At 41.5% G+C, this 21,058-nt stretch overlaps 1 protein-coding gene across 1 annotated transcript; it reads right to left on the reverse strand.

Annotated features, from left to right (window-relative positions):
- Nucleotides 1–415: 415 nt before the first annotated feature.
- GPR26 (G protein-coupled receptor 26) lies at nucleotides 416–19,389 on the reverse strand. Its single transcript, XM_064663585.1, has 3 exons — nucleotides 18,259–19,389; nucleotides 13,428–13,541; nucleotides 416–7,427 (listed from the first exon to the last, which is right to left on the reverse strand). The coding sequence occupies exons 1-3, from the start codon at nucleotides 18,924–18,926 to the stop codon at nucleotides 7,196–7,198; spliced, it is 1,014 nt and encodes a 337-aa protein (XP_064519655.1). The 5' UTR covers nucleotides 18,927–19,389; the 3' UTR covers nucleotides 416–7,195.
- Nucleotides 19,390–21,058: the final 1,669 nt, after the last annotated feature.

Genomic DNA, 21,058 nt, shown 5'->3' on the forward strand with positions numbered 1-21,058 from the left:
AGTTATTCCCTCTGCAGGATTTGCAGCTTGGGTGGAATTTAGAAACACTTCATTCAACCCAATACCTTCCTGTGAGAACTCTAAATAGGGAAGGATGGAGGAAGGAAGCAGGGAGTCCCCACCCCTCCCCTCCACTCTTGATTTCACACCAACTCCAAAATCCTGCTCAAGATGTTAAGGAACAACTAAGTAGCATCATGTGTACTAAGACTAAAGATATATATTACAACTAGACATATGCATCAGATATTCAGATTCTCCAACTATTTCACTTGTGTTGCTGATATTGCAATGAAATTATATTTTATTACAGTTGACTTTGTAGCTGTTTTCCAAAAAAGGGCAGGATTGTTCAGGTCACATCATTGCAATGACACACCAGGCTTGACTTTTGCAACAATGAACTGAAGCAGACTTTTTAAAACATTGATTTTATATGAAAAAATAGCTCACACCAATTCATTTATCATAATCACATTTCATTAACAGTAGAATTAACAAAATCACAATATACATTTATAGTATGTATTTATTTATATATGTCACTTTGTATGAACCATTAACTCTATGTAATAAAAATATATTACAACATTTGATATGTATTCACAAAGCACAAGCTGTTGTAAACAGAATAGACAGCACAGGCCCCTTTATTCAAAACTTGAACTTGGAAGTAATTTTTTTTTTTCATTCCTTTAAACTGTAGACACAGAGAATTTTATGTGTCTGCCTTTAAATGAATGAATCACTGAAGTATCTTTTAGGAGATTATTACAGTTTAGCTTATCTGGGACCCTAAAATCCATGGTAACTCATGAGACTCTTGAGCATGTTGTCATTACAAAGAGGTCTGTGCATCCCTTTATCCATGCAATTTAGAAAGGTTTAATTTATATTACCATTTCCCCCTAAATAAATATCCCCTGCAATTTCATCCCACTGTTATACAAAAAAAAGTCAAATGCAATAAATTATAATGGTATTTATAATAGTATAATCAAAACATGCCCTATCTACAGCAGGTATTATTAATGTTATTTCCTAACTATCTTCCTTCAGACTGGCTAGGTGCTTTTAGAAATAGGAAACAAACTGTTTTCAACATTTGCAAAATAAAATACTTTAAATACACAGACTGGACATTTTATACCTCTCATGGTATGAATGGTCCTTACTCGGCCAAGCAACCCCACTCTCCTTGCAGCAAGGAGTTGTAAAACCAGCTCCTAACATCTTGTTTTTAGAGCAAGTAATCATCTAATAATCTAACGTAGGGGCAAATGTTTAAGTCCAACTGCACCTGGAAAGACTGGTAATACATTACATTCCTGCAAGAATTCAGAAGGGAATGATTAGTGATTGCCAAATATATGAATTTTTATCCTAAAATAATCTTAAGAAAATAAAAACACTGCGAAAAAAATTCTGAGGTTTAGAAAAATGCCCTGTGTACAAATAAAGGTAAATCAAGGCACCTCTTAGTTATCTATTTCTATTTTCCAAGGCAATCTGTGATAATAGTTTTCAAATGTCTATCTGGGAAGCCCTGTGGTTTCTGCTATAAAAAGATCCATTCTTTATTCTGGCTGATGCAGGTGGCTTTGTTTTACTTGAATGAGGCTGGGCTGGATGACAGAGCACAGAGAACTCGTCCCCAGCCTTGTCACATGTTTACTGTGTGACCCTAAGGACAATGAGTATTTAACTGATTTTTTTTTCTAACAGAAGTCATTCAATTAATGAGGTTTCTTTATTTCTTTTTTAACTCTGTTGCTTATTGATCCCATTAGCAAAGAAGGAGGAGAATTTACCTGTCTTTACATAAGGGTTTCGTAGTCAGAAGGGAATGTAAAACCCTTTGATATTCAAGAGGGCTTTCTAAAATTTTTGTTCAAGAATTCAAAGCAGTGCAAGTGCAACAGGACTGAACAGAACCTCCTGAGACAGGCAGCAAGAGGAAATCTGCAGCCAGCTTTGCACCTGGCCCCTGCTGCATTCCCACTGATATCTGAGCAGGATGCTCTGGCATTTCATTCAAAAGCACTGCTTTTCTGTTTCCTTAGGGACTCTTGCTGGATCCAAAATCCAAGAGGATGGAGGTTTTTGACTTTTTGCTCTTTGTATGAGTTTTAAGAAAGGTTTGCTTTAAAGCTCTGATTGTACAGCTACAGTGACTGAAACAAGGAAGATGGACTTTTTAGAACAGCATGGAGGGACAGGACAAGGGGGAATGGCTTCCCACTGCCAGAGGGCAGGGTTAGATTGAATATTAGGAAATAAATTTTTCCCTGTGATGGTGGTGAGGCCCTGGCACAGGTTGCCCAGAGAAGCTGTGACTGCCCCATCCCTGGAAGTGTCCAAGACCAGGTTGGATGGGGCTTGGAGCAACCTGGGCTGGTGAAAGTTGTCCCTGCCCGTGGCAGGAGGTGGAATGAGATCGTCTTTAATGTCCCTTCCAACCCAAACCATTCTAGGATTCAGTAACAACTCCAAATAGAGATCCTTTTCCTAACATGTCTTTGTAGATTATTAATCAGCCATATGGACTTGTGCCTTTGGGTGCATTGAAACCATGTGCAATAGTATTTCTTGAACAAAAAAATAGTATTTTACTACACAATTGCCACCCATTCATGCTGTCACACACCTGATGCATCTTTTTCTTGGCACACACATTTCTGAAGTGCACTTACAGTCTCTAGGGCAAATCATACTTCTTATAAATATAGACATATGTGATAAACTATAGCAACCTCTCTAGTTCATTAGATCAGCATTATTTGCTTAGAAACCAACAATCCTAAATACATATTTACACAATACACATCAGAATTACAGGTAAGAAGAAGACATTTGACAAAGACTGCAGCAGCTCTTTTCTCCATGTAAACTTTTATGCCCCCCCAAGAAGGACAGCTGCCTTTTGGAGCAGGGTGGTTTTCCTTAAGGAGCTTCACCCATCAAAGATTTTTTTATATACTAAATGCTGAAAGAATAAAAAGAAAATTAAAAAAAAAAAACAACACTAGATTTAAGGCTACAATGTTATTGTTCTCATTTGTTCAGTTTTGGGAAGGTTACAAAGGTATAATCCCTGATTCTGCAAACACATAAACCTGTGCTCAGCCCTCACTATCCAACAGAGCAAACACAGAGTGAGCATGGGATCAGGATTTAACTGAGCTTTCTGTGCTGAAGTATTTTGTGATTTTAGGGTAAAGTAACAAGTCTCTGCTTTTGAGCTTTCTTTAGTGACAAGAACACTGAACGTGGGGAGAAGACAGCTCTAACAGCAGTGAAAAGCAACAATTTCCAAAGGGTTGCTCTAAAGGCTATTCACTATATGTGTAAAAATGCACAGGGCAAGATATGCAGAGCCTTCAGAACCTTCTTCATTTGGGATTAAGAGATGTGAGGGAACTGTGAAACCTTAGGCAGGTAGGTCCAGAAAAATTCACTTTCTGCAGTTGACCTCAACCCCCAGGGCTTCAGGAATTAGACTGTCTCTTGTCACTCAAACAGTGTGAGTAGTTTCCACAGAGCACATCTGAATACCAGCAGAGTCTTCCCAAGCCAACAAGGATCTTCCTGTGGAATCTGTGCTGCTCTTGCAGGCTCAGCCCATTCTATGGCAGCTACTGAGCTTTGACAGAATTTTCGCCTTTCTCTTTGGGATGAGTGAACATCTGAGAGACTCTGTGGAAAGAGGGCACTGGGAAAAGCCCACTGCAGCCAGGGCAACACATGTTATTTAAGCAGCAGCAGAACCAGTTTGTAGCTCCCAACCTACCTGGCCCTCAGCCTACCACTCACATCTATCTCTTCCTCACTTTTGTAAACTCTTAAAGGTGTTCTGATGCAGCTGTTTCTTGAAGCTAAGTCTGAAAGGTCTTCCAAAAATTATTTTTAAAAAATATCTTCCAGGAAGATTTTACTGTTGCCCTGCAGCTGATTTATATTCACCTAATGGGACCAAATCCTCAGGTGAAACCAGCTATTATGTTGATTTATGTCAGGAAAGAGTTTGGTACTTATTAATTATTCAATAATTATCAGTTTGTCATAGTTTTTTGCCAAATGTAGTTACCCAGATCTTCACATTCACACTGGCTCAAAACTATCACACAGACCATGATCCTAGTTCACAGTTAGGGCTCTGAAATTATATAAATTACTCTAAAATAAACAAAAGGAAAAGCTCAGAATCCACAAAATGACATAGTGGACTAAGTTCTCTTACTCATCTGCCAGTGTTCTGCCTGCCAAATTTACAAGATATGAAAAAATTGTTAATTGAACATGCACGTGAGGAATAGATATTGCATATGGGACACAGATACCAACAAACAGAAAACTGCATATTGCCTAAGCAGCTGCCCAGTTTTGCACATGCAGTTCCAGATTTTGGGCACACATTGCAGCCATACTTTACAAACATTTTCCAAAAATATTTAAATAACAAATGGAAATTCCCCTTCTCCCCCTCCCCCCGCACACACACGTGTGTTTGACAAGAGAACATCTCTGCCTCATGAGCAGAGGTAATAAATACTGTGCATTACATTTACCATCATTATTCTAACTGGCTCGAGTCAAAGTGTTGTATAGTACATATAATACTCAGCAGACAGTTACTCATATCTACATTCATCACTTAGACATACATTTTAGAAAATTCTGCCAGTTGCCTATAAGAATTCAGCTGAATATCTAGCACTTAACAAGCCACAGTATCATATTTCTAGTATCTTATAAAATGCCATCAGGAAATGTTAGGGCATTACTTTTATTTTGTGTACTGAGGCAGTTTGTCAAGCACCAGCATTTACAACTCTCGCTTGCTTCAGGTGGTGGAAATATGACAATGTGTCGGAGAGCTGATGCAAGGAAGGGGAAATTATATCTATTCTCTGGTATAAGATTAATTACAGAAGAAAGGCACCATGAAAGAAAGACAAATTTTTAAACACATACAAGTGGAGAGATTTATTGCTCATGGTGACACGTAAATCAACCGGTGACTGACTGTGATAAACAAGCATAATGAGACAAGTCCAATGCTGTATTTTTCTCTGTCTTTTAATAGATATCCTAAATGTAGAATAGTTGGGGTTTTTTTCCTAGGAAATTATCTTACTCTCTTTAAATTTGAAATTTTAAATCCTTCTGGAGTTAACCTTATCAACATACAAACCTCCCACTGACTTTGGCAACAGGCCCATGTATAAGTTAACAACAGTTGTGGACCTTGACAACCATCCTGGGGCAATTTAGTAAAAGTGATCTTAGTAAAACATATAATGAATTGATATAAAGCTTTTTATCTTTTTTAAACTCATGTGTTCTGATACACTTGTCATCAAAATGACTTGAATTTCTTAAGAAACAAGTATTTAGCTGGGTGTCTTTATCTATTGCACCTGAGAAAATTATGTTAAGCCTAAGAAAGAAAATAATTAAGATGAGGTAGACTATTTAATCTGGCTGAGGGCTAATTCGAATGCAGTGTTGTAAGAACTTAAAACCTGTGATTATAATAGTGTGTAGATTTTATTGTAATTGTGGTATTTTTATAGCTGAATAGTAATTAAGCTAAAAATTTTTATTTACGTGGCCGTTTATGATCTTCATCATATAAATTCTTCCATTTACAGAGCAGATGACTATGTAAATTCACAGATTAACATGGTTCCTTGCAGCTGTAGCCCATGCCAGGGCGAGGGCTAAGTCAAGGCTCTCCAGATTGATAAGAGAGCTGTTACCCCACATTCACCAGTTTTGGGGTGAAGCCCCTCACCGAGTTCCCTGTCTGGGCTTTGAGTCAGAGGCCAGAAAATTCAACAGTGGGTATCTTTTGCAACTTATCAAGCCCTTTTCTGGGATGACAGTAGGTGGTAACTAAAAAGTAATCTCTCATTTTTACAACTTGGGCTCTTGTTTTCTCAATATGATCCCGGCTGTGTTTTCTCAGTATGGGATTGACAGTAGGAATATGAGCAAGGGGAGGTGGTAACACAGCCAGCTGTGTCAGCTGTTATTTAAGCTGCCATTGCATGCATGAAGCCTAATTAACCAAGGCTATTCTAAATCTAGGCATGCATCTGAAGGCATGGGAAATGTTAATAATGTCCCTATGCATAACTGCAATCTAGAGCTGTAAAAATTTGGACTGAAACCTCCTGAGGTCCAGATTATTGACCCCACTTTCATGGTGGAGTGGAGGCCTATTATTTTTCCTCCACTTGCTTTGAAAATTATACTCTAAATTCAGATTTAGGCTCATCTTTCTTTGAAGTAGTAAAAAAACTATGATTAATAACTCCTCAGAAAAAGGAATTTTATTTTTTTTTCTCCTGGGCACAGGGCCCAGTTCTGCAGATTTGGGCAAAATTCAGTTCCTTATAGCTCAGATATATGGAATTAGGCAGGAGGCATCCTGACCTTTCCACTCTGCCTACCTTATGAATTTTTCTGAAATCCAACAGGGAGAAAATTAATGGGATTTTGTGTAAATTCCTTTAAAATCTAGAGTAGATATGGCTGAATCCACCCTGTAACATACTTCAAAAGTGGATTTTCCTTCAATTCTACCAGATTGTTCCAAAAAATATATACATATGAAAAGGCTGAAAGCTGTGTTGGGCACTGGACTAATATTTAGATAAAGATTTTTATTTTTTTTTTAAGCTTTTTCCATTAAGTTTTTTTTTCTATACACATCCTTCTCAAGCAACTAGGCTGGGGTGGGTTTTGTAAAGCCATGTTGGCAGCTACATCAGGGGGAGCTTTAACTGCAGCCAGTGAAAAACACAGCACAAACACCCCTGTGCAGCTCTTTAGAATAATCTCATGATGACACCAGTTTGCTCCCATTCCTTTCATGAGCCCTTCTGCTGAGGACTAGCTTTTTATCTATGGATGCAACTGCTGATGGAAATCAATGGGAGATTTGTATTTATGAAGCCTGCAGGACCACGGATCAATAGTGCTCTTCCAGTCAGAGGCAGGAGGTCCAAAGCAGCCTGACTCCCTAAGGTGTTAGCGTGGGCTGCTGGAGGGACATGGGCTGGCACTGACCCTGTCCATGACTGCCTCCCAAAACCTGGACAGCTGAGGAGAGCTACTAGGGATAGGCCATTGAGTTTTGTTCCACATATATCATGTTTTATGTCTTTTAGGTCCCATACCAGGCTCCTCACTCGTTCAGCTGCGATATATTCGGGTTGTGCGACTCGCTCGTGAGGGCGGAGGAGTTGATGGAGCTCCTCTTGAGGATCTTGTTTATGATGTCCTTCCACGTCTTCTTGTACTGATGCCGGAGCAAAGAGTACACAAAAGGGTCTGAAACAGCTTTGCTGTAAGCCAAGCACTTGGAAATGATTCCCCAGTGGGAACTGATGTGGACCACAGAGGATAATTCAACAAGTCTGTGGAAAGAGGGAGGTAGAAAGAATGAACATTCACATTAAGAACCCAGAGCAACAGCACAACTGAAAGACATTAACCCACCCCCAAACCCCTCAAGTTATTCCTGGGCAATCACAGCAAAACAAAAATGAAGCCATACTCATGAAAACGTGAATGTTGTCCTCCTCTTATGAATTTTTAAGACTGCAAATGTAAACTTGAGGTCTGTTGGCCAAAGTGCTACTGCTTGGTCTCATGGAAGTCTTCTTTCTCTACCATTATCAATCTAAAAATCCAGCATCTAGTCTGAATTTGTGGTTCTAGGTCCCCTTGAGGACATCTGGGAAGCCACTCACTAGTGCTATCCAGCTTTCTATCCAACTCCTAGAGAGAGTTCAATGCTTTTAAACAGTTTACCTGAGTTGCAGAAGCACACTAGGAAGGAAAATCCATCATCAAGAGATGGCATATTATATCTTGAATTTAAAAACTGAACAGCTTAAAGGCCAAGTATATACATTTGCAACAAATCTAGCAAGATAAAACTTTTAAATTATTAAGGGAGGGAAGAGTTTCATATACTCCTCATACCTAAACGAGCACAGAGAGTTCACTGTGTGCCCAGGGAGAGTATTTCTGACAGTGAAATATTGATAACTCCCCATGTCTTTGAGCAAGACCAAAGGGCAGTTTTATTCAATATGCCTCTGTAGCTGTTAGAAACTATTGATTTTCATAGAGGACAAACAGCCACGTGTGCTGCTAGAGAGCCCCACCAGGCCACGGCAAACAAGATCTTTGCTGAAACTCTCTTCAGCAGCAGATGTTCTTAAAACTGTCTGGAAAATACTTCAATTACTCATGTTTATTCAGACAAAGCACCAGTTCCAAGGAGCATTCTGAAGCATGGTTCCTGCAGCAGCAATGACAATAATGTTGGCACTTTTTAGAGATGAGAATTTTTTTTCCCCTCAGTCATTTTATTCTCATTCCATAAACTTTCGCTACATTGTGTTGTTTAAAATAATGCTGGCAGATGGCACAGTCCAGTCATTTGAGCATGAAAGTGGGACTAAGGAGCCTTAATTTGTTACAGCACTATGACCTTCTGTCTCTCTCTGTTTTCCCAAGCTGCAAAGCTCCATGGCAGAAGCTCTGTCTCTTCCTAGATGTGTGTGCTGGGCTCAGCAGCTCTGAGGTCCCAAAGAACCTCAGATCTCAGATTCTGTCCCATTTCTCTCTCCTTTCATCTCAGCTAAACAAATGTTGTTATTTCCACCTCCCCTTCTAACTCGTGGCCATTACTTTTCTTACAAAGTAGAACGAGGACTGAGACATAATTATCATCAAGTCCAGCTGCTGGGTGGTCTCATCTGGTGTATTCTCCCTTGTTTAATAAAATGGAGCTTATGACATCCAAATGAATGTGTTCTAAAATGAGAACTGACAATTTGGAAATTAGTCAGCTCCTGAGTCATATTTACATTGTAATCTACCATGATCCATCCTTCTTGTTGTTCTCCACTCCATTTATTTGATGCCTACTTCACATTTTGAATTTCATCATGTTGAATTTCATCTGGATGATTCATTTTTACTGAGTGCTTTACAGATGTGAATTTGATTATGTTTAATTAAATTCAGTGGATGCCTTGAATAACCAAAATGTGACAGATTTGTGTCTGAGGCTCTGTCAATCAGTTCTATGAAACATTAACAAGCTCCATTTAAAGCACATCAGATAGACACTTCAGGGTTGCAAGCCTAGACTTGCTAATTTTACCTTCATTGACTGATCAAATGAAAAGCCTACAGTTTTATTAAAAAGACTTTAAATATTTTCTTTGATTGACTTCTGTAAGTTTCCTTGACATTTACACATTTTTCAATTCTCATGTGTTATTTTTTATAGTAAATTACATTTGCAGTTATCAAGCAGCAAACATAGAAATGCAGCCAAACCCCAAGCTATGCATTTCCATTTCATGTACAATTAAATGTCAGCCTTTCAAGGCATATCAAATATTTTATTGCCTTTGAAAGGCTTTGTTTCTCATTTACGAGGGAAATTATATGCATAGCTTCAATTTTCGTGAAATGTTTCGGCCAAAAAGAAGACATTTTCAGTGAAGGAATATTAATATTTCAGTGCTACCTGTAAATTAAATTTTACAGCATCAGTTACATAATTCCCTATCTCGCTTTCATAAGCCACTCTTCTACTGTTGGATCTTCAAAACCTTTTTATTTCAAAGCTATGAGCTCTTTTGCTATGATACCCTGTTCACATTTTAGAAACTTCAGTTCTGCAGAGTGTGTCGTGTCACGTGGTTATCCAATTGTTTTATTTCACTTTCAGTAAACAAATGAGAATGGGATGTTGAAGAGTATGACCTTGATCTCTATGCACATAATACTGGAAATCCTTTATTTACACATGCAGTTAATCACTACACTAATATATATTTACTGAACATGTGTACACCCAGATGGAAGGCTGAATAAATGACAACATCTCTGTCGAGCGTTGCTTAAACCTGGGGCTTTAACTGAGTTATGGAAACAAGTTGAAATGTCTTGCTGTTCAGAAGTGAAAGAAAACTGGCACTGAAGGCTGGAGCTGGTAGATGATGCAGCTCTTACAAGAAGAAATTCAACGCCTTCCCCAAGAATTTGTATGAGCTCTTTGAGGTAACATTTCTGTTTGTGCCTAATTCTGATTTTTTTTTCCCCCCATACAATTCCCATGGTACCAGAATTATACATTGTTTTTAATTTTGGTGTTAATCATTTGAATAAGCTGATCATCCCTGGAAGTGTTCAAGGCCAGGTTGGACAGGGCTCGGAACAACCTGGGCTAGTGGAAGGTGTCCCTGCCCATGGTAGGGGGTGGAATGAGATGGTCTTTAAGGCCCCTTCCAACCCAAAACATTCTATTATTCTATGATCAGTTTTATCTTGATGTTCATCTGAACTTATTTTCACTTTATTGCCTGATGGACTGAATCCTTTCTGTGATGAGTTGCTGATGAAAAAGCCCTATTTTAATAACTTCTTCTCTGTACAAAAATGGCATCACAGCCATCCTTAGCAGATTTATCCTCAGCCAGTTTTGCCTCTTAAGTAGTGCATACATGGCAACCAGAGGGGTTCTGTAAGGAAGCAGAGTTTGGGACTTGTAGTTAGACCTGCAAATCTTGCAAACCATTGCTTTCAGTCATAGCTGTTCCCCAGAGCTGCAGGAATCATTTGCCAGCAGCACAGGGATATAAGGAGAGCAAACAGGATTGTCTGGCTCGTACCAAAAGCTCCCATTTTTCCACATGGAGACTAGAAGGCCACTTCAAATACATCAACCTATGATTGCCTAGGAAATTCATGCATTTATGTGCATAAATAGGCAAGAATACAAGTTGCAGAGGAATTCTGAACTTCTTGTCTCCCAGGCAGGATCTGCATATGCAGAGGGCAAGCAATCAGTTTAGAAACAGAGTTTATTTACCACTTGTCCCCCAGAGATGATACAAGAGAATTTTAATCTTCTTCTGCCTGTTCCATCATCCTCCTATTTAACCTGAGGGCTTGGGTCTATGAACTTCTGCCTGATATTACTTCAGGATTTTTAATTTAAGGCCAATTTCCTCACACACTGACAGCACTTATTAACTTACATGAACAAAGTTCTGTTTTTCAGTATAAAATGCCTGCAGTTGGAAATGAATATTAGAAACTGGTAAGACTTATCTTCATTTTTCTTATGAAAAAGATCCTTGGAGAAAAGAGGCTTGGAACAATGTTATTTAATTGCATAATGTTAAATATAGCAAAAGAAGAGATGTGTACTCATAGAAGAACCAAGAAACAAGCTATGCCTAGAAATATATAATATGGGGTAATACATCTGTCAAACTGATGGAGTGGAAACACTGAATCAAGAAGAATCAGATTCTACTGATACACTACTTAAGGTCATCTCTTGAACTAGTTAGGATGATGCCTACTTCATAAAAGAAGTGCCTAATCAGATTTTTACCTTAATGTGGTCTGAAAAACTCTGGTTTATCCAGAGAGGCATTTATCTGTCTGGGATTATAAGCACAACTCCGTCGCTGGTTCATGGAACTTCTAGTGACACCTATTTATTTTTAGTGTTGAAACAGAAAGATGTTATAGCAAAGCCTTGTGATTTGCTGCTTTCAGCCTCCAATTCAGGGAGTACTGAAGAGCATGTTTAATTTAAGTGTATTGCTGATTAGAGCTGACTGACCAAATGAGAGGCTGAGCAACACACTTGCTCCTCTGCCTGCTGTTCCCTGCCTTGAACTGGGATTGATTGCCTCTCTCCTGTAAATGCAAAGTGCTGGACACAGCCCAGAAAATACTACTTGCTTGCAAAATTAAACTCAAAAGTCTCCTTATCCCCTTGACTTCAAGACCCTCAGCCCCATGTGCGAGGCAGAGGGAAGCACAGTGATGTGTGTCCATGCAAGTGTCCAGCAAGGTCTCTCAAGCAGCTGAAGAGGGAATTCCCCTTGGCATGCTGTGCTCTGTTCCCCCTAGACATGTCAGAACTGAAAAGACCAGGAATGTGAGAGACTTCAACACCCCTGATACACCTGGCCAGCTCCCAGGGTGCATCTTCGTGCATTCAGGACACCGCATTTTGTCTCTTCTCATCATCACTGTCTTTTGTGGATCTTGTGTGGGCTAAAGAGAGGAGGCTCAGGATTTTTCTAACCCTTCTTCTGTATCTTAAGGCCCACTGGGACACAACCTGGGACACCACAGGGTGAGGAGGAGGCGGGGAGGTGGTACCTGAATGCTGAGCTGAGATGCACAAAAATACTTGTGACAGTTCAAGTTAGAGCTCTTGGGACTGAGCCACCAGCTATTGTGTGACTGTGGTGATTTTCATTAAGATCAGACACTCAACATAAAATAAAAAATAACCATTTGCAATGAGATAAATAGTTTAATGTATTATAGCTTGAGATCTAAGGCTAAATGTCCATAATTACAAATCCCTTTATACCATTGTGGCTTAGAATGGTGTCTTGTGACCACTAACTGAAAGGGAAGGTGATTCTAGTTACTTTTATTTTCTAATTCTAAAAAATCAGGACATTATACTGAAATGGAAAAACTCAGGGTTTGCTCCATGTCCACTTATATTGACTCTTAATCCAGATTTTTCAGCGATTTTTTTATGTTGGATCTGAGTTTGACTGAAGTCAGCCCCACTAATTTCTACTTAATAGTATTGGAATAGGAGACACTTTAAAAATATTTTTTTTCTTTCTCTGTTCTGCATAGCAGCATTTCAGTTTTTCCAGTCTTTTAATAAGGAATGCAAGCTATAAATTTCCTTCAAAAGCTAGATAACATTTTTCTGGATATACTCACTTTCTAATACTTTATATTTCATAGGAGTAATTTAGTGTTTCCCACAGGAGCCATTTCCAAAGATAAGCTAGTAGATAGATAGACATCTGATCATAAATCACAGGCAATTTTTTTGTTATGAGCCAGCACAGCTTTGATATTTGATGTTTATGACTAATAAACTCTATCCAGTCAGAAAAAACTATGGTTTAAGTCTTGGGACCCTATTCTCACCTCAGCTGGATCTTGTTGACCAAATTTTTACAGTCTGACTTATTCAGGCAAGTGTCTTCCCCTGAACCAGGGAGGCAGTCCAGGCAGTAGGTGACTACTTGACCCCCAAAAAAGTCTGCAAAATTGTTTGGGCTGACTTTCTAAATCACTCCCATGTGACCAGCACACTGGCTGGGCTGTCTGAGCAGAGTCTGATCAGAATCCTGCATCAGGATTGAACTGGATAAGCACTATGACATTTCACACCATTTGTTAGCTCAGCAAATGCAATCTCTGTTATAGGATTGGAAACAGTATATCAAATTTTACAGGAAACAGAATAATTTTGTGGCTCAGAGGGCCCTACTTCTCCGATTTACAGTTGCATCTCAGGAGTCTTTTCCAGGATGTAGGTTCACACTTACCTTGTAATTACATAAGGTGCAAAACAAAGTATGAAGGTACCAATAAAGGTACTTATTTTCTTTGTTGCTCGCTGCCTCCGCCTCTTTTGCTCTTCCAGACAACGCTCTCTCACGCTGTGTGACATTCAACACAGACAAGAACATGAATCATAGTATCAGGTAACAGGTTTTAATGGCTTTACTTATGGAATGATGGAAAACAATCTTTCCAGTATCTGTTATGATCACATAAGCCAATACCAGGTGCACTGTATTTCTCTGGGACAATATCAAGCATTAATGCATTGTCTGACCACCTTACCCTCCAAAAGCAGTTACTGAGAAATACAGGATTGTATATTTATGTGCACACACCCCCATTGTATCAATTGATCTATAGTCATATTGGTGGAATTCAGCCTTGAAGTCAGTTGGCAGGTCCTTTTTGAATTACTCTAAGCAGTATTTGCAGACCAGAGTTTGCCTCGTGATATTGAGAGATTTGGAAAATATCCATTTTGGGATGGGCAGCATGCTGCTTCTCTAGAAACAGCAATTCCAACACCACTACCTTAGGGAGGAGAAACTTCCCAGCAAGATAAGAAATAAACCACAAAAAAATCATAATGGGAAAACACATGCTCTGGACTTTCAGATTGCTCCAATACTGGAGCAATCACTGTATCCCATAGCCATGAACTGTGTGTCCATAAATATTCCATCAGCCTGTGCAGCTTCGTGCTGCTGCCATGCTGAATGTTTTGCAAAGCTGAGAATTGTATAATAAATCCACAACACTGTGATGTCCTTACTTCTCACCTCAAACCAGCCCTGTTTCCAGACACAAATTAGTCCCACCCCGTGTTTCTTCCTCGGACTAGAGCTTGTCCTTTGGGTTTCCTGTTGTTGGTCTCAGCAGGCCACCAGGGAGCTGCTAATTCCTTTGGTGTGCCAGCAAGGTGGTGGGACCACGGGGTTGAGGCCTTGCTATCACTGCAAAAAATCTCCTTTGAAACCAGCACATTTTCTTGTCAAGAGAGTTATTAATGTGAAATCTCATCCTCTTCCTTTACCTGGTTGAGTGACTCCTGTGCTCGCTGTGCTTTGTGAGGGAAGGGGATGAGTTACTGCCTGCCCCAGGCAGGTAGATTGGATTGGTTGTATGTCCCAGAGTGCCAGGATCATCTGTACCTGAATAAATCCCTTTGGAAAGGGCAAAATCAAAGCCAGACTGCCATCCTGAATGCTCTCTATGCACATTATGGTGCCATGTGTTGACTCACTGCACAGATCTCATGGTGACGCAATTCAGGCAAACTGAAGGGACTGGACCATGTCCCGTGTCTATACATATAATTTTTAAAAACTGCTTGGCTTTGGCCTCTCTTTTTTATTGTAACTTTGTAATTGATGACTCACTCTCAGGCTCCACACTCTCATGTGTTCGTAGCTGAGGCTTAGGGCCATACACTCACATTATTTGCTGTATCTGCAAATGTTTTATCATCATCTAAACACATCCTGAGGATCTCACTGTGCATTGGTGATCTCTGTGTTAATGAGTTCTTATGTTGCCTTTCCACTGTGTAAAAAAAAGAAAATGTGTTTCCTTTGTTCCATTCTATGTTTGGTCTTACATTGCCAGTCCCCAGAACAGCTATCATGACATGGTGAAATAAATACTGGAGGAAAAGTTTGTTCTCCTTGAAGTGGCAAATCATCTTTCTCTCAAAGAGCATGCCACATCTAAAAGCATTGCATGTTCTGTGCCTGAGTTATTTGCAGCTAGAAATGACAGCTGAGAAGAAAAAGAAAATCCACATTTTCAAGGGAACCTGTGGTCTTTCAATTCTGCAAGAGATGGAGAACTTGGAGTATTTTCAGGTGCAGGCAGATTATCTTAGAGGTTCAACAGCTTCATTTAAGACCTGTGTTATTTAATTCATAGTATCCCAAGGCCACAGAAATATGGGAAAGTGTATCTCCAAAGCAGGTTCAATTAGGGTGTTCTAAGGGTGGAGAGGGTGTGTGATTTTTGTCTCTAACAGTTTCCCCAGTTACATCTTTTCCTTACTGGCACATACCAAGCTGTCTCTGACTCCTGTAGCTCACACGCGACTGTCCTGATACACTTAATCCAATTTCTTTTGTTCAGCCTTTCCAGATGTAGCCAATAAATACCACAGCACAGATGAAGGTATTTTATCTCACTCCTTCATATAGACAATGTACAGACGAGTATTTTGCTCTTGCACACACTTCCATGCACTAAGATAAGAACACATATGCAAGTTCCAGTAGTGACACCAGTAACAGAATGGGATTATTGACTAAGCTTTCATTAAAGATTTTACTATCCTGGAAAATCTAAGCTATATCCCCTTGAAGGGATATATTTATTTTAAATAAAGTTTATGAGATACTGGACCTTAAGATGTGCAGAGCTGGATACACCAAAAAGATTGTGGAGATAATTTGAGCAAAGAAATACACGGGCTAAACACTTAAGTGTAGTTTTGCCCAAATCTCTCACAATTCCTAAGGTATTTTGGTCTTAAGAACAAAGTCAAGAAAAAGCAAGATCCACTAGAAATGCCTAAGCTAACTTGAAAGAACATGTGCCCTAAACATTCACATGAATTTGTATGGTATTTAGAGGTTTCCTTTGTACTCATCTTGAATGATCTTCAGGAGGTCACTCGTGTCTTTCTAAGTCACAGGTAATGAAGCCATCTGTCATAATGCCTGTCACTAGATCCCCTTGTGGGTGGATTCTGAATCATAGGAAGCAGAAAATTGTCTGTACACATTTCTCAGCGTTGAAACTAGACCCTGGGAAGAGCTGGAGGAGTCAGGGTAGTCTAAGCTGGGATTGCAAACTTTGTTCTCTCGTGTGAGTTCTCCCAGCATCCATGTCCATGGTGTCAGGTACACACAGAAATTGCCTGTATATACACACTAATATAAGGCAAACGATGCCTTTGTTGTGTCAGAGCTTCATGAGCATCACTGACTGCTCCAGGAGAGCTGCAGCATCTGTGCAGCTCTCACAGGAGGGGAGGTGACCTGAGAGCTGACCCTTTCAGCAGCAGGAGCTGTTGCCGGTAAGGCAGCACCTCCACGGGTCAAATCAGCCACCAATTCTGTAACCTAGAAAAGAAGCTCAAACTCTCCTTTCTTAGAGAGAAGCATTAGAATAACCTGATGTGAGAGGTAAGAGTTGTTGGTACAGGTTACTCACAGCAAAGTGCCTGTACAACTCTGTCTCCTCTGAAGAAAGGAAGCATCATTCCCACAGCCCCACTGAATCCATTCCTCAGTGAGATGATTAGAAAATGCACAAAGAGCCTCAAATTAACCTAGACCATACAAAATGCAGAGGAGGAGAAGTAACATTGAGACTTTTGTCCTTTTTCTAAACTTTGCTGTGCAGTCCAGACATACTTGAGGCATTAGGCAAAACAAATGCTGTTTCAAACAGCCCCAGAGGGTTTATGGCACTGTCCTGGGAGTAACCACCACGTCTTGGTGCAGGAACTAAGACAGTCGAGGCACAGTTTATCAAACAGACAGCACATAGGACAGAAGGGTGTTTTTTCCTCAATTTGACTTAGTGAATAAGGGAAGATTTATACCTGTATTTCTCAAGAACAGCAGCAAGCCTTGCCCAAAGTTCTGCTCTGCATTCTTGATCAAGAGACAGCTCAAAGAGCTTAAGTGGAGAATTTTGAGCAAATGCTTCTGTTCTTCTAACAGTGTGTTGTCCTGCCCTGATTCTTTCAGACTTATTTGCCTTAGCCTCAGGAATCCCCAAAACTTGACCTGTTTTTGACGACAGCCACATGTGCTCTGAGCCCTGCAGCTCTGCTCCTGGCTGGCTGCAAATGGAGAGAGCCGGTGTTCACCTCCAGCTTGTGGGGCACAGGGGAGCAAGGGAGGTCAGATGGGATGTCTGGCATTGGACTGCCCTCTCTGCTTTCCTGTCTTCCAGGCAGACTTCTCCCCTCATATCAGGCACCAAGCCTGCATCCCTTCCAGATCCATACATTGCCTATTCATGCAAGATTTATATCGTAATCCCTGATGTGACTTTTGCTCAGCATCCCAGCACGCATTCCTTCCTGTTCGGTGCTTGCCTTCAAGCCCACTATCCTTCCAGCCCCTGGAGGCTCTTCTCCTCCTGTGTCTATGCACGGGGGGCTTGCCTAAAGTCTCTCATTTTAAATGTACTTTATACATCCCTTTTTTGTCATATTAACACTGCTGCTGAATTCTCTCTTACTTAAATTTAAATATAGGCATTCAAGCGCACGCGTTTTGCAGATGTTATTCCCTTAGGATTCCGCCTTCAGGAATGATAAAGTTAGAGAGAGCACAGCAGTAGGGAAACTGCTGAGCAAAGGAGCTGCAGGCAGCGCCCAGCTTCCCTTCCAAACTCCAACTGAAGGGACAGGTGCAGCCTCCTCCCTCAGGAATCCAGCAACATTTTGGGCTGACAGTGCCAAAAATGCAAACCTATCAACCACTAAATCCACCTTCAGAGACAAAGGGCAGGGATGTGATCACTGTCTCAAAGGGAAGTGCATTCTCAGCTAAAACCTCCCCTTTCTTTGCCCTCCCTCCCAAAACAAGTCTTTAAGCCTAACAAACAGAAAATGAGTTCTATAATCAGAGAAATAAACCCAAGTAAAAAGAAACACGCAGAATAGAAACCATCAGGGAGGATGGTTGTTTTTTGCCCTCCCCATCCCTTGCTCTGATACAGATCAGACTGTTTTAACATAACACTGAACCCCCTCCTCACTTCTCCTGCCACGAATAGTCTCACTTGCTGAGCACGCAGGCACCTTACCTGGGATGGATGTCCACAAGCAGCACCAGGGTCTGCATAGTGATCACGTCAATCCGCTTACAGTGAAACCGTGCCACCTTCAGCACTTTTAGATATGTGAAACACAGGATTATAAGAGAGAGAAGGAAGCTGAGAGCGTGAAAGACCCCAGTGAAAATCATAAACTGTGTCCTGTCTTCTGGTCTCTTGTTGTACAGGGTGCAGGAGGCATAGAGATGATGGAAACCCACCCAGGAGAGAGAAGCTGCCACTATCGGGAACGACACCGAGTGCAACCACGTGTAGCTCAGTATGAGAGCAGCATCTCTGTACCTCATTTTGGAGTGATAACTTAGAGGGAAGACCACAGCGATCCACCTGTCAATGCTCAAAGCTGCCATGCTCAACATGGAATTCGTGGTGAGAAAAGTCTCCAGGAAGCCCACAGCTTGGCAGATCGGATCTCCTCCTGGTTGACTCTTGTAAATGATCCCGGCCAAGGTCAGGGGCATGCTGGAAACAGCCATCAACAGGTTGCAGAAGGTGAGGTTGAGGATGAACAATCCCGGGACCTGCTTGCGGATGTCGGCGCTGTACAGGAAGCACAGCAGCACCAGCACGTTGGCCAGCAGGGCCACGAGCATCAGCACCACCACCACGAAAGCCAGGATCAGCTCCCAGATGCTCATGGTGCGTCCAGTCACAGGAGAGACATCTCCGAAACTGCGCCGCGCCGGCACCGGGGGAACATGGTGCGAGGTGCGCCCGCCTCGCCCTCCTCCCCAGCCTGCTCGCTCCCTCGCATGCCCTCCGTGTTTTTAGAGGAGCTGCAGTTTTTTCCTCCAACCTCCCCCTCCTCGCTGCTCCCTTCCACGTCAACGCTTTCCGAGACGTGCACAAAAGCACTGGGAATGCCCATCAAACTGCGAGGAGGGCTTAAAAAATATCAGCAGGACTGAACCACTGTCTCCATTCGGTCCATTTGAAGGAGAGCACGTTATTCTGAGAAACTGCTCTCCTGAGATCCCTAATTATCAGCCCCAAGCTTGCAAGCAATTCACCGAGTGAATTGTTCTCTCTTTCTGCCTTGCTTTCTGTCTCTCTCTCTCTCTCTCTCTTCCTCTCCCCTCCCCGTCTCCTCCAACCCTCACTCCCTCCCAGGCTGAATGTAACCTGCTTTTTATGATCACAGATAAAAACCCCATTAATGGATTAAAGCATGCACACTGCTGGTGATTCGCAAACGTGATTATGTCATCCCTGCTCCACAACCCCTCCCCTTCTCCTTGCGACTGTGCCCAGACTTTCCTCAAGAGAAATCCCATGCTTTCATTTAATTGATTTAGCCATTAATTTGCAAACAGCCCTGTAACCGAATTCCTGCACTCCAGTGTGTTTCCTACATTTCTGTGCATCACTTGCAGTGTTGCTGCTTGCTCTCAGCCAGAGCAGGGACTTTCTTTTCTCTTCACTAGCTGTGCTTAAAGAGATGTGGAAAAAATGGATATATTCTGCTACTTCTCTGGAGCTGTCATTAGGCAACCGGAATAGTTTTCCTGCTCTACTTTAGCACTTTGCAGTCCTATGTCTCCAAGCCTGATGCGTAGGAGGAAAATGATTGCCTTCCCATCTCCTTTAAAAGGAAGGAAATCAAAGCCCAGATGCCTCTGCCACATGCCCAAGGTGACAGAGCAGGTGAGTGCCAGAGGCAGCATCGTGCTGCAGGTACCACACTATTCAGTTGGGCTTTTCTCCTCTTCAACAGTTTTTGCTTTCTCCTAATCAAAGCCTCCCTCCCTGTGAGGGTGAGCACCACTTCTTCAAAACCAAGAAGCAACTTGGCAAAAGAAATAGGAATGAGTCTGTATTGTACATAATTAGGTGTTAAAATTAAGTTTTTTTAAAGGATGGAGAGGGAGCTGTTTCCTGATTGCCTTTCCTGTCTCTTTAAATCAGTTTTAACTGGGAATGCTGAGAGTTTGCAAGCAATCAGGACAGCTTTCTCATCAAGGCAGCCAAGCCTTAACCCCTGCACAATAAGAAAGCAAAAGATACCCTGCAGCACAGTAACTGGGGCTTGGTAAGTGCTTGTGCACGTGTGTGAGAGCTCTCTGCTCGGGCGGATTTTCCCTCTGTGCCCGAAGCCCTTCCAGAGCCGTGTGTCTCCACGTACAGCAGCTGTTCCCTGCAGCCACTAGGGATCATGGCTCAGGAGCTGTCACCCTGCACTCTGTCAGGGCTTTGCATGCTGTAGGAAAGCCCCTTTTCTTTCACTTCAGATTTGTCCTGTTTTCTTAAACCAGGCTTTAAAGGGCTAATGGAGTCATCAAAGACAGCTGAGACTCCCCAGGACAGTGTGTGTTCACAGGTCCTACACACACACACACTCAGCAGGGAAGGAGCAACTCAGGGTGCGGAGCCCAGGTCTGTTTGTGAGCCCTGTGAGCTCCCTGTCTCCAGAACACAAGCACATGTCCTCATGCCATGTGGATGATGTGCAGGACTACAGTGTCAGCCTCTTCTCCTGAACCAGTGATCCAAAGCCACTTGAAGTTGTGGAGTCACCATCCCTGGAAGTGTTCAAAAATGTGTGGATGAAGCACTTGAGGACATAGTTTAGTGGTGAACATGGTGATGGTGCTGGTTTGATGGCTGGACTTGATGGTCTTAGAGGTCTTTTCCTACCTTTGTGGTTCTATGAGAAAAGCCTAAATGAGACTCCTTCTTTAAATAAGGTGGGTCTTTACCCTCTTAGAAGAGGTAGGCTAAGGAGATGAGAGAGAAGATGAAGGCTTTGCTTCAGGACAAAGATTATTGGTGG

Source organism: Pseudopipra pipra, chromosome 8, assembly GCF_036250125.1.
Source record: "Pseudopipra pipra isolate bDixPip1 chromosome 8, bDixPip1.hap1, whole genome shotgun sequence".
Classification (NCBI taxonomy): domain Eukaryota; kingdom Metazoa; phylum Chordata; class Aves; order Passeriformes; family Pipridae; genus Pseudopipra; species Pseudopipra pipra.